General features: G+C 41.5%; 1 protein-coding gene across 2 annotated transcripts; it reads right to left on the bottom strand.

Annotated features, from left to right (window-relative positions):
* Positions 1-828: 828 nt before the first annotated feature.
* On the bottom strand, positions 829-10,767 carry CTHRC1 (collagen triple helix repeat containing 1). 2 transcript variants are annotated; one of them, XM_027131579.1, is made up of 4 exons: positions 10,448-10,767; positions 5,414-5,635; positions 3,218-3,434; positions 829-1,093 (listed from the first exon to the last, which is right to left on the bottom strand). In XM_027131579.1, exons 1-4 carry the CDS (start codon positions 10,727-10,729, stop codon positions 1,077-1,079), a joined length of 738 nt encoding a protein of 245 aa, XP_026987380.1. In that variant the 5' UTR covers positions 10,730-10,767; the 3' UTR covers positions 829-1,076. The 2 variants fall into 2 exon arrangements, with proteins under 2 accessions (XP_026987380.1, XP_026987379.1); XM_027131578.1 differs by lacking the exon at positions 829-1,093 and adding an exon at positions 1,701-2,237 and having other exon boundaries at positions 10,448-10,763.
* Positions 10,768-12,043: the final 1,276 nt, after the last annotated feature.

The raw sequence follows: 12,043 nt of genomic DNA, 5'->3' as shown, positions 1-12,043 counted from the left end.
ATTTTTACCCATCTTGGTTAACTTCTACCTATCTTCAACATGATTTCATCTAGACCCCCTCTCACCCACTTTTCCTTTCCAGGTTATTCTGAAGCAAATTCCAGGCATCATATCACTTTATCTTGAACATTTCTATATCTCTAAAATATAAATGCTATTTTGAAATAACCACAATACTACTTCACACCAAACCCCCAAATCATTTTATATCAAATATCTATCAATGTTTAAATGTCCTGAACTACTTCAAGCATCCAAATAAAGTCCAAACACTGAAAAGAGTTCATATCTATTAAACCTTTTAATCCATGTTTTCCTTTTTCTCTTTTGTTGCAGGATATGTGTTGAAGAAACCCAGCTGTCTTTCAAGTTTCCCATAGTCCTGATTTGCTGATTATAATCCTGATATGTCAATTAACATATTCTTCTATTCCCTGTATTGCCTAAAATTTAACGGTTGTATCTGGAGGCTAAATCAGATCCAGGTTTGATTCTTTCTTGCAAAACAACTTCTTGGGGAGTGTAATGTGCTTTCCTTAGGGGGCACATAGTCTTCTTCTCATGCTGGAATGTTATCAGTCATTGATGATCATTGCTAGAGCCCTGAAATCATGAAGGGTTGAAAAGAGGGATATCCTATCACTTTTCATTTGTTATCTATACCAATATATAGTGCTATAAAATACACACACACACACACACACACATTCTATAGAGAAATTTTCCTTCATCAACAAGTTGGTTACCCAGAAATACAGTTCATGTAGAGAAAGCAGAACAAATGCTTTGCTTTTTTCCCCAAATTTCAAAGTAACAAGTTGATTTCCTGGCATCCTCTAAGTTGACCAATGAATTTTATTTTAATATCATTATGAACTCATGCATTTAAACATATCTGATGTGTTTCAAACCATTCCAGTTGTTATCTTCATTGATGCTTAAATCGTATCATCTCTGCCAGTGAGAACCAATCCACATTGGCTCTTGGATCCTGTTGAGTTGTCTTTCATAGTTGCCAAGATGTTCCAGGCTCATCTTGTACATTTCCTGCCCCAGAGCTGAAATCACCCATTTCTTCAAGGAGCCTTAGTTCCTTTTAGTAGAAAATGGTATATAGAGATCACAATCTGGGCATTACTAGTTTGGTCATTATTTCTAGGTCTTTTCAGTAAACAAAGCTAGGAGATTCTATTGTTAATTGTTTTATAGCTTTACTTAAGACAAAGTAACTTATGAGTTCATACTGACACTTCCAAGTCAAGCCCAGGATTTACTTAACTTTATCAGTCTTAACACCTGTACTTACTTCATCATGAATTCTTTCTGATCACCTCAGCCAGAAGTGATAGGTCTTTCTTTGAATTATATCATCTCTTCAACTTTTGTCACAATCAACATATTAATCTTTGATTTGTTATTTTTGTATCTTAGTTTCCCTTCCAAATGGTAAGCAATTTGAGACCAGAGTCCGCGTCTTTTTACTCTTTGTTAAATTAAGATAAAATTTCTAAAGTGCTAGTGCATTTCCTGACACATAAATATCACTTTCTCTTTGAATCCCTCAAAATATGGAACAGGACTATTGTACTAAATTTAAAACATGATTGTCAAAAGGATAAATACAAAATCAGGTTTATCCTCAACTCTCCAGATATAAAGTACCAGAAACCCTGATTTTAGTGGCAATTACATTAAAGATATTAAGGTTGTTTGAAATAAGTTTTATTTCACAGATATTAAACAATTCTGAACATTTACAACTTATACAAAGACTGGTAGCTTTTATATTTAAAAAAGTGCTACACTAAGAGAACAGGAAAGAAACGGAGACCACAATAACATTCCAAATTATAGGTTCAGGGAATGGGAATATGAAGAAAGTATTTTAATCTTCTACAAAATCCCAAAACCAGTTTTGATGGAAGGAAAATGAATACTGGATCTAAAAACAGTGTGAAATCACACTTTGGTCTGTAAACACATTTAATTTTGTTTTTTCATTCAGATGTACACATAAAAATTATATAAGGGGTCACAAAAATGAACCATTCAAAGGTATAATACAAGAGAGGTAGGGAACAAAAATGAAAGGATTTATTTTGGTAGCTCTTCAATAATGATACGAGACACTGAATTCCACCCCGTAGAGGCATCTCCTTTCGGGTAATCTGAGCAAGTTCCAACCCAGATAGCAATGTCCACTAGTCCGGCACCAATTCCTTCACACAGTCCTTCCACTGCAAAACAAGGTGAGAATTACAAGTCTCTATAGAACAAAAAGCAAAAACCTTTAGCTCAACTGTATTACTTCAGCAAGCTAGGTTAAATCTACTTAATGTACAGGGAATTAAAAATGCTAATACTTAATAAAGGTCTCATAAAGATAAGTTCTCTTTTTCTTAGCACATAAATATTTTTTAAAGATGTATACATATCCATTCTGTGAAATAAGCTTCACATGGAATTTTCTTAGAGGTTTTAATCATAAAGGGAGACTTTGTTTAGTTACAGAGATGACCTAAAACAAAAAAAAGCAATTTATTTGACTAAACAAAGGAAGCCTCACTTTTGTTTTTTTCTTTTTGCGGTACGCAGGCCTCTCACTGTTGTGGCCTCTCCCGTTGCGGAGCACAGGCTCCGGACGCACAGGCCCAGCGGCCATGGCTCACGGGCGCAGCCGCTCCGCAGCATGTGGGATCTTCCCAGACCAGGGCACGAACCCGCGTCCCCTGCATCGGCAGGCGGACTCTCAACCGCTGTGCCACCAGGGAAGCCCCAGGAGAGACTTTGGAAGTTCCATTGCCTGGGGTGCAACCAGACCCATTAAGTCAGCCTTCATGGAGGAGTGTTACCCAGGCACGGTGATTTTTTAAAGTTCCCCAGTTGAACACAAGGTATAGCTAAGGTTGAAAACCACTGCTCTACGGCATTATTGGCTATTTCTCCATTTCATCTAACTCAGTGATTTTCAACCTTGTGATCTTTTAAAAAATACAGCTGCTGGGGTCTTACCCCAAGATTCTGATTCAGTTGATCAGAGATGAGACCCAGGCATCCACATAGTTTTTAAAAGATCTATAAGAAATTCTGAAGTGCAACCAGGATTGAGAATTATGCACAGAAAGCTTGCTATGACCTACCATGATAGTGGACAGAAGACTAATCTTTGGTCTCTAAAGATCTGAGGCACATTCTGTAATGTCCCCATTCTACGTACCAGAAGAAGTGCGATGAATATTAATTGTCGAATTCAGTTCAGGGCTTCCTTGGTCCAAATAAATTATGGCTTCAATAGGAAGAGGTCCTGAACATTCAGCTCCATTGAACGTGAAATACCAACGCTGACAGCATGCGCTTCTGCATTTTAACCGAAGCGAGCCACTGAACAAGACTCTCAGCGCGCTGTTCGAACGCATCTTTGTGAATGTACACTCCTGTCACAAACACAGAAATAGGACTTAATTAGCATTTTCATTTTAATTAAAAAGATGCTTTCAAATTGTATTGTGCATTTTATTTAATGATCCTTTTCCCCAAACTGCATTTAAAAAGCTTAGCTTTTACAGAGGGAAAGCAGTTCTCTGCAAGATGGAAAAGAGACTCTGATATTAGAAACTCTAAGAAAATAGAATTATGGCTTTCTTAGAATTATTCACTCCATTGAGGGTATCTTTCAGTTTTTACCAAAAACAGCCAGTCTTCAGTATTTTAGACCAAAACAGTCTATGTATTTACTTTTCTTTTTATTCCAAAATTATTTCCTATGTTCTGGATACTACAGATACAACAGTGAACAACACAGAATCCCTGCCTAGCACTGCCCATATACATTACTTTGACCTGTTACTTTTTTTTTTTTTTAATATTTATTTATTTATTTGACTGCACTGGGTCTTAGTTGAGGCATGAGCAATCTTCATTGCCTTGTGCGGGATCTTTTAGTTGCGGCATGCAGGATCTAGCTACCTGACCAGAGATCGAACCCGGGCCCCCTGCATTGGGAGCACGGAGTCTTAACCACTGGACCACCAGGGAAGTCCCTGACCTGTTTCTTTTTAAGCGACAGAAAACAGTATCAGGAGTAAAGCCTAGGTGGGGTTTTTAGTCTTTACCTACATGACACAACGATAAGACCCAGGTCTTTGCAAAATTTGTTTGTCTGTTGGCTCATGGTCCTACTATCTTTTACCCGTAGAAGGCTCCCAAACCCATTCTGACCACTGCTAAAAGGAACTTCAAAACATATTGTATTAATAATCCAGAGTCCATAGGGCAAGTTTTTAGAGAGAACTCAGCCAGCAACTTTTTTTTTTTTTTTTCAGCAACTTTTGATGAACTATAATTAAGCAACCAGTCTATCAACGTCAGGTGTTTAAAGAAGTAGGCAACATTTTAACAAAATGCCTTCTAAGAAATCACATGTGAAAATATAACTGGTCACAGTCACCAAACTATGGAAGCTATATGGAAATTCGACCACACAGAAATCAAATCAAGACAGTCTCAAACATTTTTATAGATAATAGAGCAGACATTAAAGAGCTGAAAGAGGAGCAGCGATAATACACAGATTGCTACTTAGAACCTGAGAGTTTTATGAAAATAAAATCTCTTCTATTTGCCTGGTGGTAGTAGTGGTTAATATCAAGGAATAATATATTGTGGATACAGAACCATGTACAGAGTTTGTCAACAAAAGAAGAAAGAGGCTTGAAATGGCACCAGCTTCAACTCTGTGCCATCCCAGTGGACTCGCCAGTTACTTTGGAAGCAAACACTAATCAAAGTGACGGAGTCATTAATCCAAATGCACTGCCAGACAGGTTACTTTGAGTAATTTTTCTCCCTAAATATTACAGAATAATTTTAAATGGTCATTGTAGTGTATCTCTGGTCCATTCTACTTCGCTTAAGCTTAGCAATTTTAAGCTGGGTCTGCTACCCAGAATAAGGACAAATACCAATGGACTCCCCACCTCCAGATAATTCCAATCATGTGTTAATTTCTTGGATATTTCTTTCCACCTTTATATCTGGAGCCCCAGCAGAATTTCTTAGACTAATTTAAAATCACTTTAGGACAAGATTGGAAAGTTGCTTACTTGTCCAACACAGACACCTATGCTCTCCCTTTTTGTTTCCATTAAAAAAGAAAAAAGAGTAAGTTATTTTAAGTATTGTTAGGGTTAAAATAATATGGTGATATATTTATCTCAGAAATAGCTTTATAAAATTAATTCTGAAATGTTATCAATGTTTTCACTAATCCTAAGTTAGAAGTCACACGGTACCCATTCCTTAATATTTTTTGTCTTTTAGTAAAAATAAAATAAAAGCACACTTAAAATTACCACTCAACTATGAACACCTTTAAGTTTTACTTCAACTTTAAAATAATTCAGACTTTACTCACCGCAATTTTTCCAAGGTCTATGCCATAATTCAGTGAACTCCACGAACACTGCTTATAGTTAGGCGTCCACGGCTCCTCAAAGACTTCCCTCAGGCATTCCCCCTTTTCTCCTTTGAATCCATCTCGACCTGGGACCCCAGGGGTGCCAGGGATGCCATTGGTCCCAGGGCTCCCATCTCGCCCAGGCACCCCCGCGGGCCCTTGTAAGCACATGCCATTATACTGCATCAGAAAAAAGAACGAGGGGAAAAACTCCCTTCACTTAAGATTCAAAGACTCAGTCTGATCAGAACTGCATTTATTTTGAGGCCTTGGAGTCAAGAATCCCTTCATACCACTTGCCCATGTTCCAGATGAGTTATTTTTTATATATAAAGAACCAATTTTTAAAGTCATTTCTAAAATATTGGGATTTCTTTCCTATTCTTTTTTTTTTGGCAGACTTTACACACACAAAGAAGAGAAAATGATTTCATTTGCCTGCTTTTTTCTACTGCTCATTAAAAGCATACATAATTTTTAAATGGCTGTATTATAAGGTAGACATAACTTGATATACTGCTCTTTTCTTCTAACCCTACATATTGTAAAGAGACTTGGATTTCAGAATTATACTTTTACAATTTTATGCAAACATTGCACTATTTGGGGATCGTTATTTCTATTTTTTTTCTATCGTTAACATTATTGTAAAGAAAGTCTTTATCCACATAGCTTTTTTCTTCTTTTCAATTATTTCCCTAAGATAAATTCTCAGAGATATAATTATAAAATGAAATCTTAACTCAATAGTTATCTTACACTGGCAATATCTCTAAGTTGGATAAGCATACCTGCTTCTCCTCCCTATTTTCATGTGGAGGAAGTGTTGGAACACTTCTGGCCTCCAACCCCACTCAGCCCTCCCCACCAAGAAGGAATAAATAATCTCATTGCAAGTGACCATTAGTCTTTAATAGGGTGGCAGTAATCTAACAAACTCTTAAGTGCTAGGATTATCTGTGTTTTCCTTGAGGGGGTGGTGCAGTAGTATCACGTAGAAGTTGAGTGATAGATTCTAGAGTCATATACTATGGATTTTAATCCTGGCTCCACCACTTATTAGCTATGTGAGATAGAGCAAGTTATTCAACATTTCAATGCCTGTTTCCTTAACTGAAATATGGGGAAAAATAATAAAGATTCTTACCTTGTAGGAGATTTAAGTGAGATAATACATAAAATGTACTAGAGCAGTACCTGGCACATAGTATAGTCAGCCATGATTATTCTCATTATTTCCTCAAGACCATGTGAGATAGTGGCCCAGAGCAAGTGTGTCCACTCCCTTGAGTGGACTAGGACTGGGGAAGAGAGCATTAGCAAACCTGCTGGCTAACACACATAGCCATAAGCCACACACAGCAATATAGTTGCATCGGTGGTAAAGCTGGATCTCCATCTGCCTAATTCTTGTGCCTATCCCTGAATTGGTCAATTATTAGACCCTTCAAACCGCACACCCAATTCATTTAAATTTTTACTTTAACAATCCCTATTTGTATAAATGATCTAACACTATCATTCTCTATAAATATACTGTCCAGTGAGAACAAAAAAAAAAAAAATCAAGATTCCTTATATATTAAAATAACTTCAAAGCTTTTTTTTTAACATCTTTATTGGAGTATAATTGCTTTACAATGTTGTGTTAGTTTCTGCTGTATGACAAAGTGAATCAGCTATATGTATACATATATCCCCATATCCCCTCGCTCTTGCATCTCCCTCCCACCTTCCCTATCTCACCCCTCTAGGTGGTCACAAAGCACCAAGCTGATCTCCCTATGCTATTCAGCTGCTTCTACTAGCTATCTATTTTACATTTGGTAGTGTATATATGTCAATGTCACTCTCTCACTTCGTCCCAACTTACCCTTCCCCCTCCCCGTGTCCTCAAGTCCATTCTCTACGTCTGCATCTTTATTCTTGTCCTGCTCCTAGGTTCATCAGAACCATTTTTTAAAATTTTTAGATTCCATATATATGTGTTAGCATACTGTTATTTGTTTTTCTCTTTCTGACTTACTTCACTCTGTATGACAGACTCTAGGTCCATCCACATCACTACAAATAATTCAATTTCATTTCTTTTTATGGCTGAGTAATATTCCATTGTATATATGTGCTACATCTTCTTTATCCACTCATCTGTTGCTGGACACTTAGGTTACTTCCATGTCCTGGCTATTGTAAATAGAGCTGCAGTGAACATTGTGGTACATGACTCTTTTTGAATTATGGTTTTCTCAGGGTATATGCCCAGTAGTGGGACTGCTGGGTCGGATGGTAGTTCTATTTTTAGTTTTTTAAGGAACCTCCATACTGTTCTCCATAGTGGCTGTATCAATTCACATTCCCACCAGCAGTGCAAGAGGGCTCCCTTTTCTCCACACCCTCTCCAGCATTTATTGTTTGTAGATTTTTTGATGATGGCCATTCTGACCCGTGTGAGGTGATACCTCATTGTAATTTTGATTTGCATTTCTCTAACAAAGCTTATTTTTTAATTTCACCATCTAGGATTGGATATGGTCATATTATTAAATTCAGTAATGACACTGCCTAGGAAAGATCCTTATGTATCTAATGTTTGCCAATCAATCTTCTCACATCACCAATTTGATCTTTATTTTGCTAAATGATTTTTATGACTTTGACCAGTGCTATTTTCCTGACTTTAAGAAAAAAAAAAAAGACACTTCTATTTATTTGCTGCCAGAGAAATAATAAGAAACGTATTTAACAAAATTGCAAAAGTACTCAAAGACACGCTAAAGTATAAAACATTCTAGTTGGCTTTATTTTATACTTAATTTTCATTTTGGTAGATGTACTTTAATTTTACTTGGTAGATTTAAATTTAAATTTAGTAGATATACTTTAATTTTCATTTAGTAGATAGGTTACTTTCACTAACAGACATAGGCAATGTTTACACAAAGATTTCAAGTGGGAAGGGAGAAACAATAAAACTTCTGGTATTCTTTGATTTTTTTTCACTGTTATTCCCCTCAGAGCAAAGTTTTATTTTTCTATATATGAGCAGTTCTTAACGGGGACAATTTTGTCCCCCAGAGGATACCTGGCAATGTCTGGAGACATTTTTGGTTGTCACAGCTTGGGAGGGAGAGATTGCTATTGGCACCTAGTGGGTAGATGGCAGGGATGCTACTAAGCATGCTACTGGCACAGCACAGTCCCCGTAACAGAGAATCATCTGGCCCCAAAAGTCAATTGTGCCATGGTTGAGAATTTTTATTCACCTTTTTATCTAAAAACTGCATTTCAGAGACCACATAATTTTACTGAATTCGATTCCACAGGTATTACATCTGCCTTCTTTCACTTCTTTCACTAACCCAGCACATGATTAGTATCAGGTAGGGGGTTCCATAAATGTCTGTGGGAGGAACCCCTGTTTCTTTCACTGGCCACCAGGGGGCAGAGCTTGTTGCACGCTTGAAAGGAAGGCTTTGAAAGATCCTGTACAAAGAAGCTGCTTTATAGAATCTGTTGAAACCTTAATGACTGTGTGGATTCTTTTCCCCCAGCAAAACCAAATCCAATTACAGGATGCACCTGAGCCAGGCTGCACAATAAAGTTTTCCAAGTCGGGCTAGAGTTGTGGGAAACCGCAGGTACTGTAAATCCTTGGAGGGAAAGAAAAAAAGTTGCTAGCTTTATAGGGAAAGGGGGTATTTTGTGTATCATAACGACAGATTCATAAAATGCAGACTGCACATGAACCACATTCATTTGGTACAGTTTTAAACAATTTAGGCACTGAAAATAGAACTGTAGCCCTGAACACACAGTCTGCTTTGTGGAGCAAAATTACATAGCACCACACCAAAAAGTGCAGTGTGGAACGGCAGGAATTTTTTTACAGAGCGTTTGAATCTGGCATAGTTCTAGTTTCCAGGGAGCTTGGCTTATTAGCTCAGTTTACAATGGCAGCTTAACAAATTCGAAACAGTTTTTTAGCAAAAAATGCCCCCTCTTATGTCCTGCAATGCCTGTAACACTATATTTGTCTGCTTAAAGATTGAAGTTTATCATACACCAAGGAATACAGTGGTTTTGAAAGAATCACTCTTGCTTCAGGGTAGAGACCCACTCTGCCCTTCACTGGGTTTGTTGACTTTTAGAAGGAAAGAGCTTTAAGTAAACAGGCCTTCCCATAGATTACCCCTTCAGAAAGCACCTGGGCTATTTATTTGCTCTCCTGGTAACTGTCTTCTCCCCTTAGTTCGGCTGTGATGCTCCTACCTGGTGCTCACAGGCTGAAGACCCAGGGTGTCTGGAAGGGCTGCCCATCTGTCTAAACAGAACAATGAAATGGGTCCTTGGAGGGTTAGTGCTGGGCCCCTTCAATTCCCCTTCTGATCGTAAACCCTCTGAACAATTCCTGGCCCAGCTGTGGTCGTCCAACAAAGTAAACTGCAGCCCATACTCCCTAGGAGGATGACCCAACATGACTCACTGTCATCACGTTACAAAGAGTTGGACGGATGTTGGGTGAAGATTGTTATTCTCTCCCGCTGGCAGACGTGGCCACCAGCCCCAACAAAGGACACATTGCAAGTCCCTGGCCCAGGCCCACCCAGGAGATCAGATAGCCCAGGGTGTCCCAGGCAGCTCCCTGGCCCACGTTCTAACCTACCCAAGCTCCCCATTCTACTCTCATTGCAGCCCTAACCCTCTCCATCCCTGCGGGGGGTGGGGGTCGGGAATCGATGGGGGCTCAGAGGTCAGAAATTATTGGGCGACTCCCTGTACTCTGGGGCGTCCCACACGACCCGCGGCGCATCTCTGGTTCACGATGGCCCTCTCATACCGGTCTACCTCGCCAGTTCCAGGACTCCACTACCCGCAAAGCCCAGGTCCTTCCTTCCCTGGAGACTCAGGCAAAGCGGGACCCCCAGGCGCACGCTAGACATACACCCCCTCCCCCGTCCCCGCTCGGGGCTCTGTCCCCTCCACCGGACTCACCAGGTCCACCACCTCCCTCTGCCGGAGCACAGCCTTTTGCTTCCCCTTGGGGGTCTCGGAGGCGCTCGACGGCGCCTGCAGCTGCAGCAGCAGGAGCAGCAGGAGGCCGAGGAGCCGCTGCGGGGAGCCGGTGGCGGGGCCCTGGAGGCGCATGGCGCGCGGCGGCCCCGGGACGCGCGGAGCAGGCGAGGAGGAGGAGGAGGAGGAGGAGGAGACGACCCGGGAGCCGAGACGTGATCCCAGTCCGGCCCCGCCGCGCTCCGAGGCCACCGCCGGCTGCATCAATGCGCCTTTCAGCTGCACGCTTCCCTCCCGCCCCCCGGACACAGGAGTTTCCCTCCCGTCATAGGTCGGAGCCCTCACCCCGAGCCCGCCGCGGGGCGGGCCGACAGCCGGGCCCGCCCCCTCCTGCGGCCGCTCTGCCCGCGCGGACCCTCGGGGGCTGTGCAGGCAGCTGGGATCAGCCCCCCTGCAGAGGCGGGGGAGGGGGTTGGGGTTGGGAGGGGTGGTGCGGATGCGGGTGGCCGTGTTTAGTGAACCACAGGTGGAGGCTTCGAGAACCGAGTGGAGACGGCACCGTTGAAGTGAGCATTGAAGAGGCCCGTGCCTTCACCTGGGTCCAGGAACACCTGGGTCAAACCCTGGCACCGTGGGCGAGCTCTTTTGAGAGATGACGTTTTTGGGGGGCGTAGGAAGGGCTGGGAAGGAGTCATAGATAGCATCAGGCTCTCCCAGGGGCCCATGACCCACATAATTACCTGCTTCACAGAGTGCTAACACAAAGCTCCAGGAACCACATAGTCTTTAACGCATACTCTCTGTCCTCTTGGCAGTACTGTGGAAGTTGATACCTCCTCTGCTTGCCCCATTTACAGACGGGGAAACTGAGGCTCGGGTGGTTAGGCAACATTCAGTGGTAGAAGTCCACTTTTGAGCAGTCATTCTTGACCTCTGATTGATAATTAGCTTTTTCTAACCCGCTCTGTCCTCCTTTGTCCATTCTGGAAGAAAGCATCCTCAGAGACCCAGGCCACCCACCAGCTAGGGTCAGGCTAGAGCAGGAGTTCCTTTATACACCACTAGCTGGAGTCAGGCAGGACAGGAGTCTTGCCACACCACAACCTCTTGGCAACCACAGAGGTTGCCAACAGAATGGTGATGATGCTGAGGTCAAATTCAGCGCAGCAGGGTTCTCTTTACAGACCCAGCAAGGTTCTGGGAAGTTATGGTGGGCCCAACAGATGGATATGAAAAAGAAGGAACAGTCTGGCAGGGGAGCAGTTAAGGGCAGTTCTAGGAATGTTCACTCCTGGGCCAGTGCCTAAATTCAGGTAAATTCCATTTCTGTTTGTCAGAAGAAACAAACATCCAAATGGGTTCTACAGCCAGGACTGGCTGCATGATATGTGGAGCCCAGTGCCCATAAAAATTCAGGGTCCTTTGTTAAAAAATTATTAGGAATTTCAAGACAGTGTTAACAGAGAAATACAACAAGCATGGGACCTGTCTTAGTGCAGCCACACGGGCTGCTCACCCATGAAACCAGCCCTGTGTAAAGCTGAACAGGGTCCCAGCTGATGCCCTTACGTAGCCAAA

Source organism: Aethalodelphis obliquidens, unplaced genomic scaffold (genome assembly GCF_003676395.1).
Source record: "Aethalodelphis obliquidens isolate GAN/ISIS:26980383/991018 unplaced genomic scaffold, ASM367639v1 scaffold39, whole genome shotgun sequence".
NCBI classification, from domain to species: domain Eukaryota; kingdom Metazoa; phylum Chordata; class Mammalia; order Artiodactyla; family Delphinidae; genus Aethalodelphis; species Aethalodelphis obliquidens.
This window is presented reverse-complemented; position numbering and strand designations above follow the sequence as displayed.

Excerpts from the sequence above, each read along its gene's own strand:
- CTHRC1 (XM_027131578.1), bottom strand. The coding sequence starts at position 10,729 with ATGCAGCCGGCGGTGGCCTCGGAGCGCGGCGGGGCCGGACTGGGATCA. Across the intron at positions 5,636-10,447 it reads AGAGGGAGGTGGTGGACCTG|TATAATGGCATGTGCTTACA; the intron begins GTGAGTCCGGTG and ends TTTCTGATGCAG. Across the intron at positions 2,238-3,217 it reads TATTCATCGCACTTCTTCTG|TGGAAGGACTGTGTGAAGGA; the intron begins GTACGTAGAATG and ends CTTGTTTTGCAG.